This window comes from Oryza sativa, chromosome 7 (genome assembly GCF_034140825.1).
Source record: "Oryza sativa Japonica Group chromosome 7, ASM3414082v1".
Taxonomy (NCBI): Eukaryota; Viridiplantae; Streptophyta; class Magnoliopsida; order Poales; family Poaceae; genus Oryza; species Oryza sativa.
In genome coordinates this window covers 1264297-1281482 of record NC_089041.1, presented here as the reverse complement: position 1 = coordinate 1281482, position 17186 = coordinate 1264297, and the positions used below count along the sequence as shown (strand labels likewise).

The 17186-nt window shown below is 41.5% G+C and overlaps 1 protein-coding gene and 1 non-coding gene across 2 annotated transcripts; one reads left to right on the top strand and one right to left on the bottom strand.

The window, feature by feature from the left end:
• Positions 1–1361: 1361 nt before the first annotated feature.
• LOC112939740 (small nucleolar RNA snoR8a) lies at positions 1362–1448 on the bottom strand. The gene has a single exon (XR_003243613.1). It is a non-coding gene; the product is annotated as a small nucleolar RNA snoR8a (small nucleolar RNA).
• A 13622-nt stretch (positions 1449–15070) lies between these two features.
• On the top strand, positions 15071–15838 carry LOC4342304 (phytosulfokines 4-like). The gene is made up of 2 exons (NM_001421961.1): positions 15071–15263; positions 15374–15838. The coding sequence occupies exons 1-2, from the start codon at positions 15147–15149 to the stop codon at positions 15506–15508; spliced, it is 252 nt and encodes an 83-aa protein (NP_001408890.1). The 5' UTR covers positions 15071–15146; the 3' UTR covers positions 15509–15838.
• Positions 15839–17186: the final 1348 nt, after the last annotated feature.

Here is a 17186-nt window from a genome sequence, read left to right as displayed (position 1 = left end):
CTAAATATATTAGGTAGTTTTAGCTCTGGTTAACCCAATTAAGCTTTACTACTATGAAATGGTAATACACACACACAAAAAAAAAAAAAAGAGAAGTTTCATTCTTCGTATAAGAGCAAATTGGTAAAAAAAAATGATGATTGGCTGTGATGGGCTCCAACAAAAGACACTGTTGAAATTGGGCGATAGATAGAAACGTTTACTGTCCAACGTGAAACATTATTAATTGGGTGTTTTTGCCTAATTATGCTCAACTGTTTTTTGAGCTATCGTTAATATTATTCGCGAAGCGGCATACTTCCATATGGAAAATAATTTATAAATAAAACTTTTATATACGCGTACTTAGCGATATAAAATTAAAGGCTAAAAAATAATCTTCGATAGTAAAAATCTCAAAATCAAGTCTAAATATATTTAAGATTGAAAATTTAAACTTTTACTAATAAACATAAACATATGCGAAAAGTTAGAGGCCAGTATACGTTAAGAACAAGGGTAGATCAATTCAAAGCTGATATGATGATTATTTGGAAAGATGGTTCACTTTAGGTAGAAGGGACAGTAGCAATATTTATTTTTGGTAAAATCGCCCAGTTTATCACGGCCTCACGGGAAAAATTTAAATTTTCAAACGTTGTTATGAACTTGTAATTTTATTTAATATAACCTAGTTTTCAACATTTGATTCTAATAATTTCTTAAGAACACAAATATAAAAAAATATTTCCAAATTAATTTTAATTTTTAGTAAATCAAACCAATGAGTCTGTTGGTGCGTTACGACGAAATCACTACACAGAACTGTTAATCTGGGCGGGCTAACAATCAGCTCATTCAAAATAACTATCAAAAGTGTACAACGAGGAATGGTTAGATATCGTAACATCGCGTGTTCTTCTCGATGGGCCAGAAATTTAGTGTGCTTGAGAGCGACGTACAAAAAACAACTGCAATTTCCACCGAATTTCATTCAATTCTCTTCGAAACTTGATTTAACTTACAAAATTGTAATTTTACATAGTTGGTAGGAGATTTAACATTGCAAGCCGTCAATACAAATGTTTTTACTAATGGGCGAGTTTGTGCAGATTCAGATTTCCTCTAATGGGCGAGTTTGTGCAGATTCAGATTTCCGTCAAGAGGGAAGTCCGTAGATTTGAATTCGAATACACCAACGGAGTTTAAATCGCGCAAGGTTCGAAGATTCCTATTTCCATAAAAAAGAAAGGTTTGTAGATTAGAGATAGAATACACCAATGGAGTTTAAACCGCGCAAGGATCGGATATTCACATAACACAGAAAACTGGATTCCAAAATAGAAAGCAGATGATTGATTGAAAAAAAAAGGAATGGTTTTTGGTGCTCAGATTCTATGGGTGTATAGGAGTCGATCACGCAGATCTCCCATCAGGACGAGGAATGATTTTATAATCACTGCACCACAACCAAACCATCTCCCAAATCAATCGCACAAGATCCAAACAGACAAAATGCAGCAAACCCCAAGAATTTAAAGATAGAAGAGAATTTGGAGGCGAGCGTAACCCAATATCCAACTGGAAAACCCACGGATGAGGGCTCTAAGCGCCACCTGATTTCATCTCGGGAGCTTTCAAATCGAAACGAGACCGAGATCCACCCTAGACGACGGTGGCCGGCCTTTGGGACAGTGCTCCCATGAACAGGTAAACATCCAAATTCCTATCCAACGCCAGATGAAACCAACCCCAAAAAACAAAAAACAGGAGAAAAATCACATCTCATCTGAATGAAACAAGATCGAGAGAGAGCAACAGAGAAGGAGAGCGTGCCGCCGCGAGCGCGAGGATGAGGAGATGGAGAGGAGAGAGGCATGGTGGTGTTTATATAATGGCGGATGGACGCGTGGAAGCCCTAGCCGACGGGTTCGGCCCATGGGCCTTATTCTCTCTTCGTGGATAGAAATGGGCCGAATATATTAAAGATTTGGACCGAAAGTGTTGTGCAGGGTGTCCAAATAGCCGGCCCACTATTTATTTGTACTATATTTTTTCTCCGAAAACAAATGGAGAGATATTACGAAATGGAGGGCATATCAGCCTCTCTCAATTTACATAATACCCTTCTAAAACCCATATTTATACTCCTCCTAATTTTCGAGAAATTTGAAAAGAAAATTAAGGAACTTGAAATTATACGCATTAACTTAACACTAGTCGACGTGACGACGGAAACCTTCAAGCTACTACCATTCCTTCCCATGGTGCTTTCTCTCTTTCTCCTACGTCATCAACGACGCCACGCCGCCGTTCGACAACTGGGCCGGGGCGGCGCCGCCGTGGGCGCCGTTCGCCGTCGAGCGTAGGAGGCGGGACAGCCCTATCAGCACGGCGGCGTTGCGCTGCGCCTCGCCGAGGCGGCGCCGGAGCACGCCCGCCTCGGCGTGGTGCCGCGCGTTCGCGCCGCGCACGGCGAGCGCCCGCCGCGCCGTGGCGTCCAGCCTCGACGCCAGCGCGCGCCGCTCGGCGCGGAGCTCGTCCGCGGCGCGCTCCAGCTCCTCCACCCGCTGCCGCCTCCGCGCCCGCGACCGCCGCGCCGACTCCCGGTTCGAGATCTTCCTCCTCAGCCGCCGCCGCCTCTCCTCCTCGCCGTCCTCGCCGCCGCCGCCGCCGCCGCCTCCGCCGTCACAGTACAACAACACATCACCACCACCACCACTCCCATCGCCGGCACCTACCACCGGCGACAAGCCGGCGGCCGCATCCGAGGCAACACCATCGTATCCGAACGCCGCCGCGTCGACGCCGAACAAGCCGAAGCCGACGTCCATGTCCGGGAGGCCGAAGTCGAGCGGCATGGCGTCGTGGAGGGACAGCATTGCGGCGATCAGGGACCTATATGTAATATCCGAAAACTTGTGGGTTCGAAGCGCGAGTAGTTGGGGTTGGGGAAGAGGGGGGGAGGGAAGACGAAGAAGGCGAGGGTTATTTATACACGCCAAAGGCCACTCCTACCCACGAGCTTCAGGTGGGCCCGCTTCAAGTGGGGCCCACTGCGACGTGGACGTTGTGGCGATTCGGCCGTCACTTTAGTTTCGGCGCGGCGAAGCCGACCTCCTCCTCGTACGTACGTATAAGTGTACGTATACGTACGCCTCCGTGGCGGGAGAGCACGTATTGTACGTACGTATTGGAATCGACGGCTGAGGAGGGAGGTCAGCGTGTGGATGGACGGCGGATGATGTGGGTGATCCGGTGATCTCTAGCTTAAGAGCGAAGTAATGGTGGGGATGCAACGGGAGGGACACGTGTAGGGCTCTCCTTCGTCGCTGCACTTCAGGTGTTTGCTTTTTAGGGCTTGTTTTTTTTGAAGATTTTCTTTCTGTTTTTCTTTTCATCGTGCAAGCTTTATATGAAGCTAGCTATGAGCCCATGCAAGATGGTATATATTGCTATGTGCATTGCGTTACTTAATCCTCTACGCATTGAATGTACATATCACTGGGACTACTTTCCTAGGTTTTGCAAGAAATTTACAGGATTATATCGTACAAATTAGTTCAACTCCTGTAAAAATTTCTTCAAGATCACCTTCCATTTTATTTTAAAGGAGGCTTCTTAGTACTACCTCCATATTTTAATGTATGACGTCGTTGATTTTTTGTCCAACGTTTGACCCATTCATCTTAGAAAAAAAATTATATAATTATCATTTATTTTATTATGACTTAATTCGTCATCAAATGTTCTTTAAGCATGACATAAATATTTTTATATTTGCACAAAAATTAGGGAGTACATTTTTTTGGTGACCAAAGAGTATAGGAATGCCGTATTGATAAAACTAAGGATCAACCACATTTCCTAGTCAGGATTCAGTTGGAGAAAAATGTAGACACACGAACCAAACGTAGATCGGACTTGAGCGGGTGTGTGCGTATGACGGGGCTATGTCCAATTATGCTAGTGGAGATTACAATAACTTAAAGTGTTCTAAAATCCCGATGGATAGTGGATAAAACTAAGCTTGTAACAATCATGCGAGGACACAAATAAATAAATTGATAATATTAAAAAGAAGGTTGAAAGACCAATGCAATGTAAGATATAGTTTCATAAGAAATGTTTATTTAGTGAATAAAGATTATATATGTAAAAAATGTACTATTTAGGATCTTAAGATGTTTTTAATTAATCCGATGTTGCATTCTAAGTCCGATAAGTTGCCTCTCTTTGGGGGGGAAAGAGAGATAAGAAAGCGAAGAAGCGAGTCAAGTTGGCTGCTGGTTGAATACAGGCGGGCATGGGCGACAACGATGCAAAACGAATATCTTCAAAACCAGTGAATGCAAGGGAGCGATTCCCTCCGTTAATTTATTCCGATAATATCTAACATCTCGATCCAAGTTACTGTCATTTTTTGTTTTTTGAGCTATCTAACGATCGCTAATTCGCTATATATGCATGTAGGGGCGCTTTGTTCTAATATGACCCATCAATCTATTTCTTTCATCTCTTTTATGTGTTGCTTACCAGCTATAAATGGCTAAGAGGTTCAGTGTTTTGGGTTATAAGCTTTTTTCCCTTTCTCAAAAAGAAAAAAAAAACATGACAACGTTAGATTCTTTCTTTCTGTGATATTAACTGCTACTATGAACTTTATAGTATATATGATATAGCAATAGGTTTTATCTCTGTCGGCTGTGGTATTATATATGTACTAAGTGATTCCCCGAGTTTTGCTTAAAGAATTCCTAAATATTTTTTTTAACAAATGAGCTAAAAAATATATTAGTTATTAACAACAAATAAAACTGATTTGTCAAACTATGTTCAGAGAGAAATATATTTAGTACACTCTGTATAAGATTGTAGATGAAAAATGATATCCCACACTTTGGTTATATATGGATGAATATATGTTTAGTATTATAAAAATGATGGATATATATGTTAAAAATATTATAAAAAATAATGGAAGGAAGATGATTGGATATTGATTTGTAGAATTCAATGAATAATAGATGATGTTACATGTTTGCATAAGTTTTGTATGTTACTATTGCTTATGGATGATGAGGTAGAATGTTTGCATATTGAGCTTTAGATTTAGGAGTCCTACTCCGGTGCTTTCTACTCGGAGTAGAAAGTAATCTAGGCCCTTTATCATATTTAATTATAGGGTTAAGATCTAGTTCTACTCCTACCAGAATTAGTGGAAGTAGAAATGTGGAGGGGTGTTTTTGTCCAAGAAAAATAATTCGCGAAGGGGTATTATTGTTTTCTGATCCATAGATCGATCACCATGTCATCCTCGTCGGAGTTGGTCGTGCAAGATCTTAATCGATCCATGTAATCCATGAAACAACACAGTGATCGGAAATGGCAAGAAGACGAATGAGCCGAGACGACGCCGCCAAGCAAATGACATTGCGTGCGTGCGTGACACTGCCGCCGAAGCCCAGGCCAGAATTTTTACTACCGCCAGAACTCCTGCTCAAGATCGTCGCTCGCTCGGACGCCACCACACTCGTCTGCTCCCAGACGGACGATGCGACTGAGGAAGCAGACAAGGCGGCAAAGGCGGGGAATACGGATGGCGACGGAGGGGGCGGACAAGGCGGCGAGGCCGGGGGAGGAATAGCGAGGTGACTGCGTGCAACGGAGTTCGGACCTGATACGATGCGAACAGAAGAAAACATCCCATGCCAAAATTACCCCTAAACGATATTAGGAGATTACTTACCTGCCCTTTAAAATAAACGGTCAAGATTAATTCTACTTGGAGTAAAATACTGCAAGTAGATTGCACCGGAGCATTACTCTAGATTTAGTGGGTTATAACTTTGTAGTAAGATAGGACTCTACTCCCTTTATCCCAAACTTCACATCCGGTACTAGATTTTTATATTTTAGGACAGATCAAGGGAGTAAGTAGTTTCTTTAATCAACCTATGATTTTGTTGTTTGCGCTTATTCGATGACCTACCATGCCTCTGTGATAATTGGTTATAGTTTATTTTGAAACAAAGTCGGAATGAATCTTATTATAAAAAAAATTATATCATAACGGCATATGTATAAATACTTGTCAATGATATAATGTAGGAGTACGTTGTTAACACCAAAAGCACATGCATTTCGTTAATGAACAATCATTAGCCAATAATAATCAGCTTTCGACTTGCTGTAATCTTCCCACCAAACGTATCTCAGGTAGGCCATCCTGAAGCCCCCTGAACTACACTTGGCTTAATTCTATTCAGAGATAGCTAAAGTGTGTTTAGTTTCCATTAGATAGCGTGTTAAGGGCCCAATAACTTTTTCCCAAAACCATCCCATTGAATCTTTGGACATATGCATGTAGTATTAAATATAGATAAATTTAAAAACTAATTGCACAGTTAGAGGAAACCGCGAGACGAATCTTTTGAGCCTAATTAGTTCATGATTAGCCATAAGTGCTACAGTAACCCACATTTGCTAATGATGGATTAATTAGGCTCAAAATATTCGTCTAGTGGTTTCCAGGCGAGTTATGGAATTAGTTTTTTCATTCGTGTCCCAAAACCCCTTTCGACATCTGGTCAAACGTCCGATGTGACACCCAAAATTTTTTTTTTCGCGGAGGCCCTAATTCCCTGATGGACGAGCAGCGATATGATGGTACATCGATCAAGCAGAAACTTGCCACGTGGACAAATGAACCTGACATATGCATATTGGCTTAATTAATTGATTAGTTATTTTGTTAGATTAAGTGTTGCATGCTGACATGATATACTGCAAAAGTAATTTCAGAAAAAGAAAATGATAGTAGTACCCAAAGAAGGAGACAGGAAACAACCGAATGGAAAGTGCCCTTTAATCAATTATTATTTGTGTTCGTCAACTAAAACTAATTAAGCAAGCCGTAAGTAGTACTATATGAGAATATATACAAAAAGCTACAGCAAAGTTGAGAATTATTTGAGCAATGGGTGCACTTGGTACTGTATACATTATGGAGCAGCTTCCTCTTTTGGGATTTTCTTTGCTTTTTTATTTTCTCTGAAATCATCCAGGATCCATCCGATGCATGCATGAAGCTTTCACGCCACAAAATTATACTATCCAATAACGAAACTAATTAAAAGATCTAGCTAGTTAATTAGCTACTAGCGCCGAAAGATCGAATTGCATGTATTGATCTTCAGTTCATCCTGAATCTGTCAATAAATCCAAAGGAAATAATTGTACTACTGATCTGTTAGAAACTTAATTAGAATAAACTGATTTACATCTATCGACTAGATACATATATACATTGTTTACAGAACATGGAGCTAGCTAGGCCGGCTTCAAAGTTCAGATTCTTCAGATATCTCATCTGAAAAAAGGAATTTTCAGTATTCCTGGTCAGGTGAAGGACACGCAGGGGCTGAGCTCTGCTTTGCATGCATATGTTCGTCAAGAAAAAGTTGTATTAGTACTTGTAATATACACGTGTCCTGCTCATAGATTTGTAGACTTCTCACCTGTCATCTCTGTACATGGACACACTACTACTGCTACTGCTAGCTGATCTATCCTGTTTCTTCTTTACTGGAACTTGCAGCTACTAGCTAACACTAGTACTCTGCTCCATTCATGGTGTCATCGACATATAATCAGTTCAGATTGATTATGAGCATGAGCATGGAAGGTTCTTATAAAATAATCAAAAGGTAATTGCTTTCTAAGCTACTACAACTTTTGTTATTATGGATCATGCATCATCCTTTGTGATATCCTCTCTCTTTCCTTTAGTCTTTAGATAACAATAGATAGGAGCATGATGTTTTGGAGACAATGTATATATGCAGAGCTTAAGCAGCTTAGATAGATATGGCCATGGAAATTCAGATATGAAGCTGCAGAAGGAAGGAGACAGGAGGCTGGTAGCTGCTGTGCGAAAGCCAATCACGAGGGCCCTAGCTACCATACCATACCACTGCATGCCAATGCAAAGTTCAGCTTCAGATCGGCGTCACAGTCAGAGTATCACTTGGAAACTGATACGTGGCAATGCAAGAACACGGGTTCAGTACCTGCAAATGCATTGTGTTTGTGACAATTTGTGGTGCAGGGTTCCTTGGCGATCTTGATCTCGGTTGGTCCCTGAATGTATAGGTGCTAGGTCTCTTTCTCGAGGCTTTTGGCATTGATCTCTGCATCTGCATGTTGACACATGTCTTCTTGAGTGTCTTCTCTTTAGTGAAACGGGAAACCGAGCAGCATGCATATATGGGTGTGATGTTGAGGAATGAGGACGATGGTTCAGATATGCAGGTTAGAACAGGTGCAATAGCAGACTATTAGTTAGCTATAAACATATTTTAATGAGATAAAAGATGAGAGAGAAGAGCAGCGAGCTACAGATCTATAGCCAGCTGCAGCACGAACTATAAGACGCAATGTGTGTATGACATATGGGACCATATATTAATATTATAGTAAGCAACTATTGTATGACTTAGGGCCTGTTCACTTTGATGCCAAAAAAAACCTTACCAAATTTTTGGCATTGTCAAAATTTTGGCATAGTTACCAAAATTTTGGCAACTTACCCGAATTTTGGTAGGATTTCTTATATAGTTACTAAAATTTGATAGCAAACTAAATGTAGTCACTTTTTTGACAACTTTACTAAAATTTGGTAAGGTTGAAAATGGCATCAAAGTGAACAGGTCCTTAGCTATTAGATTGGCTATAGATGAATTGGAGCTAGTAGTGGGCTATACTATTAAACTTGCTCTTATTGAAATGGGACAGTGCAGAATGGACAATGCACCAACTGCTGCAGCAAACAGAAGAGTGCATGAAATTGCATACAGATTCAGAGATGCAGACAAAGCAGATGGAGAGGAGATAGATAGTAGTATGCTTTGTGGGCTGGAATTTCTTTTTAGCAATAATTGGAGGCCCATTCGATTCACAGAAACTGTTGCATATGCCCCCAACTATGCATGCTCTTTCAGTCACCTCTTGCAACAGGTAAGCAAACACGCCCTAAGCGAAAGGTGGCTAATTGGCGCAGCTGCGCTCACAATGTACACACGCTTGTGCACCCTTGTACTCTCGTGTATTTCCTCAGTTCCAAAACAAACGGACAGTGATATATCCTAATACTACGAATTTGAATATGTGTGTCACTACTAGAAAAAAGATATTTCATGGCGTCACCCTATTATTTTCTTTGGCGGCTATACGTAAAAACCGCCAGCAAAAACATAACGAGGGGTGGGAGGCTACGGACCGCCAGCAAAAATAGATTTTCGCTGGCTGTTAGATAAAACGAGCCACCAGCGAAAATATAGCATCTTCGCTGGCAGTGCACTTAACACACCGCTAGTGAAATGTACAATCTTCTCTGGCGGCAGGTAGCGTGGGCTGCCAGCGAAAAAAGTGCCGACGCCAGCGAAAAAATCCACCCTATTTAAAATCTATCCATAGCTCCACCACCCACCCTATTAAGAACACGCAAGAGATATTTCCTAACACATTCACTCCTCAACTCCCCCTCTCCCGTCTCCTCTTCCTCACCACCCACTCACGTGCAGAGCTCCTCTCAGCAACGGGAGGCTCCACAGCTCTCGGCGACGGCGAAGGCCACGGCGGCGACGGTAGGGGGGAGGCGGCAGATCTGACGATGGCGGCGACGACGACGTCCGCGACCGCCAGGTGGGCGGCGGCGGCGACGCCAGGTGGGCGGCGGCAGCGACGACAACCCCAACCGTGGCGGCGACGACGACGACGCTGCTGCTCCCCTCCCCTCCCCCCAACCGAGGCGGCGACGACGACCCCAACCGAGGCGGCTCCTCACCTCCCCTCTCCCTCTCCCAGATCTACCCTCGGGGGTGAGGGGGGAGGGGGCGGCGGCACGAGAACAACCGTGACGACGACGACCGTGACCGCGGCGACGACGACAACGACGACGACACTGCGCGCTGGCCGGGAGTGCGGATCTGGCGGCTCCTTCCCTTCCCTCCTTTTCCCTCTCCCAGATCTAGCTAGAGGGGACGACCGCGGCGACGGCAGGTGGGCGGCGGCCGATCTGACGACGGCGGCGACGACGACGGCCACGACCGTGGCGACGGCAGGTGGGCGGCGGCGGCGGATCTGACCGCAGTGGCGACAACGACGACCCTAACCATGGCAGCGACGACGACGACGCTGCCGCTACCGGCGGCTCGATGCGTGGCCGGTGGTTGTGATATTGATTTTTGCATGTTGAATGCTTGTTGAAAATGTGGTGAAAATTGATGTATTGTTCTCTGTATGTGGATTTGAGTATGGATCTGATATCGATTTGATTTGATTTTGATTTTGGATTGAAAAAATGCAGCTGCTCAGGATGTCGATTGCTTTTTTTTATTGGGAAAAAATCTTTTCGCTGGCGGTTCTCTTAAGGGTCCGCCTGCGAAAAGCGAAAATAGATTTTCACAAGCGGTTCTCTTAAGGGTCCGCTTGCAAAAATAGATTTTCGCAAGCGGTTATATTAAGGGTCCGCTTGTGAAAATATATTTTCGCCGGTCCTCTTAAGCGTCCGCCTGCGAAAATCGATTATCGCAAGCGGATTGCAACCGCCAGCGAAAATATTAGATCTTCACTAGCCTTTACTTTGTGGCGGCTCGGAATACCGCCAGCGAAAACCCAAAATGACTGCCACGAAAAATGGTTTTCCTAGTAGTGTGTTCAGATTCATATATCACATCATGCATTATATTGGTTTGTTTTGGGACGGAGGGAGTAGATCACTCATGAACCAAAATAGGCATGCATGATGTTTAAAGCATTTTTTTATTAAGCGGTTTAGAATAGGTTAAAATTTATAAGTTGTTAAAATTTTCTATTTGAAAGTTATTTTTGGATTATTTTTTTAAAAATAATAGTTTTAAGTCATTTTTAATACTTATTAATTCAAGTAAGAATTTTGCAATAAACCTTTTCAACTGAAATTTTTATTTTAGATCTGGAATTCTTACAATCAAATTTAGGATACTATGTATAATATTGACACTAAGTATGAGTTATGACTCAGATATATAAGGCCTCAAAAGTACCAATTAACCTAGACGATCGAAGTTAAATGAAGGCGCAAACGGGACTTGTAATATTGTCAAACAACTCAAGCGATGAACATGCACATGTGTCAAAAGGGTCGAAATGTCGATATTAAGGTTTGTTCGTATCGACGACTTAAACTTCCGTACGACGTCGAAAGATTAATTTGAAGATTCAAATAAGCAGAAACTAAGCATTTTTCTAGATGGATCAAGGAGGATAGGGACAAATAAAATAAATACTATCAACTTTATAGTATACACAGAGTACTCGAATTAATAATTAATCTATGAAATGTATAGTCATGCGATCGATAGACAATATATTCAACGTTGTACTCGAATGCGTTAATGGTGGTTGTGCCAAACCAGATTAACGTAAAACAGCCCGGATCAAAAGAGTTGAAAAGCTAAAATTTCTTAAAAACGCAATCAATTGTGCTCAAGGACAATTAATTTAAATCGGCGGGCAAAAAGGTCCAGATTAATGCATTGCAGAGTGCTTCTTGTAGTACTTTGTTGCATCGCGAATATTAATTAACTTAGGAAACTAAATCGATCGTATTCACAGTTTGAAATTAATTTGTATACGCAAAGCATCTCATTCATTCGCCAAACTGTTTTTATCTTCTCCGTTTTGGATAGACGATGAGGACTTATAGCACGTACGAACATATTCTCTGATCTTGGCATGCATGCGCCTACGTACAACCTTGGTTTTTTTACTGCACATATCATCGAGAATTTTTTACTGCACGTACTGCACATTTTTTACTGCTCCGTTCTTAAATATAAATATTTTTAAATTATTTAACAAAGATTAATAAACAAAAAAAATATTTTTCAGTCGTCTTATTAGTTAATTTTTAAATTGCTTATATTCCCTTCTTAAATACTAACTAGTCTGAAAATGTTTGAATTCCCCTTATTAAAAGTCGGTGTTCCAAAAATGGTTATATCATGTCAAATTTTTTGAAGGATATGAAATAAATCCGACCTTTATATCTAACTTGATGTGCATGGTCAATATTATGTTTATGTACAACTTTTTTTTTGCTAAAAGCTTAAAAGTATTTGTATTCGGTGGAGTAGCAAAGATGGATTCATATCCTACACATGTTATACCAGTACGTGACAACAATATTGTCATCACGTCATATAGTATAGTATATGGCCGAGTTTCTCACGCTAAATCATGCAAATATACATACACACATATAGTCAGTGGTGGCCACAAGCTGTAGTGTGACGTGCACGTTGGTCCAATAATAGTTATAACCTGGAACGGATGGAGCATTAAAATCGGTGCTCCAGAAATACTTATGTACAAATTCTTTTTAAGGATATAAAATGAAATAAACCCGACCTCTATATCTAACCGATATACACGGTCAATATTATGTACAACCTTTTTTAAAAACTTTAAAAGTATTTGTATTCGGTGGAGTAGGAAAGATGGATTCATATACTACATGTTATACCAGTGACAACAATATTGTCACGTCATATACATACATAGAGCCGAGTTGCTGACGCTTAAAACATGCAAATATATTGTATATACACATAATATGTAGTCAGTGGTGGCCACAAGCTGTACTGCGACGTGCACGTTGGTCCAGTAATGGTTTATGCTTGTTGCATATGCATATGTGCCAAATTGTTGCCGGCCGTTGTACGCACGTGACTGACTTTTGTAGTCTGAACGTACACGAACCGGCCGGATCCTATATTGCTCAAGCCTTTTCTTTTCTACCATGCATAGCTGGCTTGGAAATTAACTGACCGGCCGGTCTCCCATTAACCAATCAACGACTTGTGCAGTTGATTTGGTCCAAAACAGAGTAAATTTTTTAAGTTATAATTTATCTATTTTTACTATATGTGCACCTCCTCAGTGTAAACTTAAGCACCCACGTCAGCTTAAATTTGGTCCAAAACAGAGTAAAGCAAAGCATGTGGCACCCTCTCTATTTCACTCTAGCTTCACCCCTAGCAGTTGTTCTCTGGAGTAGCTGGTCATATAATTCGCTTATAAAAGATGGATGAGATAGTGTGCTACTGTTAACTTCTTCTTCTTCTTCTTCTTTTTTTGGGAGAAAGGGAGAGCACCTCCCCCGTTTTCATTAACGAAAACGCAACGATTACAGAAGTTCCAGAGTAATTCACCGCAAAAGCAAAGGAAAATAGAAAACGATTATAGTGTGCAATTGTTTTATAACTTCTTGATGTAGTAATATTGTTTTCGTTTCATTGTTTTTCTTTGAGCAAGTCGAATTAGAGTCGTATGGTAGTTTGGAGTCTAAGTACTCGTTTATGTCAAACATTGGTTTTGTCTCTCTATGTGTAAGGAGATGAATGTTGAGTCTAGAAACTCTTGTATGTTTGGTTGGTTGTGTACATCCGTTTGGATGTAGGCTGGTTTAATCCATTATCTAAAAAAAATAGGGACCGCACAAATATATAACTTTGTAAGGTTTTTCTTTCTTTTGCCATGTACATCCTGGTTGAATGTAAAAGTCACGTTTTAATTAATCCATTATAACAAAAAAAATACTAACCTTGTAATCTGAAAGTACGATCATAACTATGTATAAGTAAGTACTCTAAGAGTGGATCCTGAAAAGAAATTACGGTTTACTAGTGTTTCGGTATCAAGATACATTAGTTTCACTCGGTAAATAGTATCACTTTCATTCAGTTAGTTATGGATTTTACTAGAGATCGTCGTACTGTCGAGGCTTGTTGACCCCGCTGAATGTACCGTAGCTCCACCGATGTGTAACACATAGCGCAAAGTGTTCTACTAGTCGATTTGATCATCTCCATCGACATTACTTGAGAAACGCCCAGGGGTCTTCTGGCTAGCTCCATAAGTTGATGGGCTAGACAACCTAGGTTCAAAGCCTCACCCTTCTAATTATTTGATATTAGGTTATTCCCTGATATTCGCTTCCATCGACATTACTTGTCTTGGTATAAGTACACGCTAGGTAAAGTCTCTATATGGCCTATGCGTACATATGCAGAGATGCACGTCATGATCTCGATCGTACTGATGATTCAGTGAGACACTCTAGAAACTAGATATATTTGCATTAAAGATTTAGATATATTTCAGATATGATCAATATCAAGTCATAAATACAGCAGGATTTTACTCTTGCCTTGACCAACATCCAATGAGATCATCACGAAACAAACACGCCCACAACAAAGGGTGGCTTTAAATCACAAATAGAAATAAACCACAAACGACACGATCTGTAGAAGTACATCAAACATAGCCTATTACGCATACCTAATAAGTATTTATATCTATCAACACGTGCGTAAAATCATACCTTAGATAGATCACATCTTTCTATAATTTGTTGTCACGTCGCATCCTCTTTGGGGGCACCGCTTTGGAGAAACCTCTTCGTGCAAGGATATTGTCATTGGTCTATGCATTGGCTTCGAACTTTAGTCCTAGGCCTGGACGAGGCCTTCTAGCTCCACATTTTGTTTTGCTTTTCTCAGTTTGGGTCATCTCTTCTCTTGTTTGATGTGTTCAACTTGTCTTCGAACTACACTCTCTTCTGGAGTGGATCTTTGTAATAATTGGCTATAGTTCTTTTTGAGCAAAGGCCGGGATATTATATTCCATTATCTAAAAAAATATTTTGTAGTCACTAAAAAGGAACACAATTGATTTTTCCTCCCACTCTAAAAACCTCAAAAAATAACACCCGCGTTGTCTCTCGCTGGCAGCAGTGCCTATGAGACTATCTCAGAAGGTAACGGGCAGCCACCGACAAAGCGGGCCCACACCACCCTCACGTTGGGCCCACGTGTAGGTAGCCCCCATACACGTGGCGCGTCGTGGACCGTACGCGTGGCACATTTCCCCCCGCGTGGACCGCGCAGATGATTCCGATCGCTCGCGTCAGAGGAGTCAACAGCGCCGTTTCGTCGTCGTCGGCTTTAAATACCCCCGCGCCACCACCACCGCTTCCTCCTCCACGCCATTACTGCTCCTCAAACGAGACCAAGAAATCAATCGTTCCAGCGAAGAAGAAGAAGAAGAAGGAGGAATCCATGGCGGCGAGGACGGTGGCGGTGGCGGCGGCGCTCGCCGTGCTGCTGATTTTCGCCGCCTCGTCGGCGACCGTGGCCATGGCCGGCCGGCCAACGCCTACGACGTCTCTCGACGAGGTACGTATATATACGCGATCTCCTCGACCTCATCTCGTCCTTCTCGTTCATCATGGATGGATGCATGTTCGATCTGATCGATGATTGAGAATGAATGAATGAATCTGCAGGAAGCGGCTCAGGCGGCGGCGCAGTCGGAGATCGGCGGCGGGTGCAAGGAAGGGGAAGGGGAGGAGGAGTGCCTCGCGAGGAGGACGCTGACGGCGCACACCGATTACATCTACACCCAGCAGCATCACAACTAATTAATCTTATCGATCAATCAATAATCAATCAATCAATCAGTCGCTTCCTCTTCGATCTACCAATACTAGTATTGGTATATAATTAAAACTGCAAATCCGTCATGCATGCATGGTATGCCCATCGATCCATCCATGATTATCTCTAGTTAGATGTAGTAACAAACTGCATGCGCGTGTTGTGCTCATCAGTGTTAATTTTGGCCGCCCCCCTGTTGATAAACAGTTCTTGATCGATGAGAGCTAGCTTTCGTTTTGTTTTGATTTGTTGGTTGGTTGGTTGATTTGAGAGTTGAGACAGATCGATCTCTGCTTGAATGGTACCTGTCCCAATTTCAGACTTTCAGATTCTAATTACAACGCTTCTGATTGATGAGATGCTTTGAAACGTAAATTACGTACAGTGGCATGCTTGGATAGATCGACGAGGAAAATCCAACTGTGTACTGCATGGTTGAACATGTCAAATTTGGACCATCGGTTTCGAGGAATCATGACAGAGCAGTACTACTACAGTAGTACCAGGAATTTCGCAGCATCTTTTGCAATTGATTCTTTACCATGATTGGACTAATTTCGATTCGCACTAGGCTTTACTCCATTCCATTCCAATTTGGTTCTTGGCCAATTGCTATGTAATTTTATTTTTTTTAAGATAATGAGTTGCTATGGCCGAGTTTATTTCTAAACTTTTTCTTCAAACTTTCAATTTTTCTATCACATTATTCTAATTTTAGCGTGAACTAAACACACCTTATATAATTTCTACCCCTATGTAGATCGCACACTTACTTTCCACCCCTATGTAGATCACAGACTTACTGCCTTATGACTTCGAGAGATTAGCGTATGTGGACCCCATGATTAGCGGACTCATCTTAGAGGATCGTATGTCTGGGAGTCCATTCGCAATGATTTGGCTATTCTAGCCCATTTCCACTCTCAAGTACAGGTGCAACTAGTGGGTCGACTCACGATTCACAATCCCAATTATATGCCAATAAATACCCAAAAGTATATTTCTAAAATTTTGTTTTTGAAATTCCTAATTTGATTCTAATATGTAGATAGATTTTTATCACCAAGAGATGTCTTAAATTAAGTCCCAACAATAAAAAGTGTACCTACCCTAACTAACAGAAAAAACAAATCGCTCTGCCCATCCCCTCGTCACGTGCCCACGTCCAATCCTCTTGTCACGTGTTGCCCTCTCCTTTTATATATGGAAATTGGGAGCGAGAGTATCTCCTGACATGTGGAGAGGACAGAGAAGGAAAAATAGATTCCAATTTTTGAATACATACCAAGAGAACTGTAGGAGTAAGTTTTCACAAAAGAAAACCCAACTCACTCGGGGACATTGTTGATCATGCTCTAAGTGTGTTCACGGGTAGATTCACTTGAACCACTACCTAAAAGTCTCAACTTACAGCACCAATTGTTTCCCAGACTGCAACAAAACAAAGCAAAAATAAAGTCTTTGTGGGACGGAGGGAGTAGTATATAGAGACAACACGTATATATAAGCTTGTAGGTTTTTTTTTTTGCGCCATGTAGATACTTGTTGAGTGTAGAGGCCACGTTTTAATTAATCCATTATAAAAAATTTATAACCTTTGTAATTTGAAAGTATGATCGTAACTATGTAAGTAAGTACTCTAAAAGTGGATCCTGTAAAAAA

What these genes read in the sequence shown, in the direction of transcription:
- LOC4342304 (NM_001421961.1), top strand. Translation starts at nt 15,147, where the DNA reads ATGGCGGCGAGGACGGTGGCGGTGGCGGCGGCGCTCGCCGTGCTGCTG. An exon ending in CTACGACGTCTCTCGACGAG is followed by an intron (nt 15,264 to 15,373) that starts GTACGTATATAT and finishes ATGAATCTGCAG; the next exon opens with GAAGCGGCTCAGGCGGCGGC.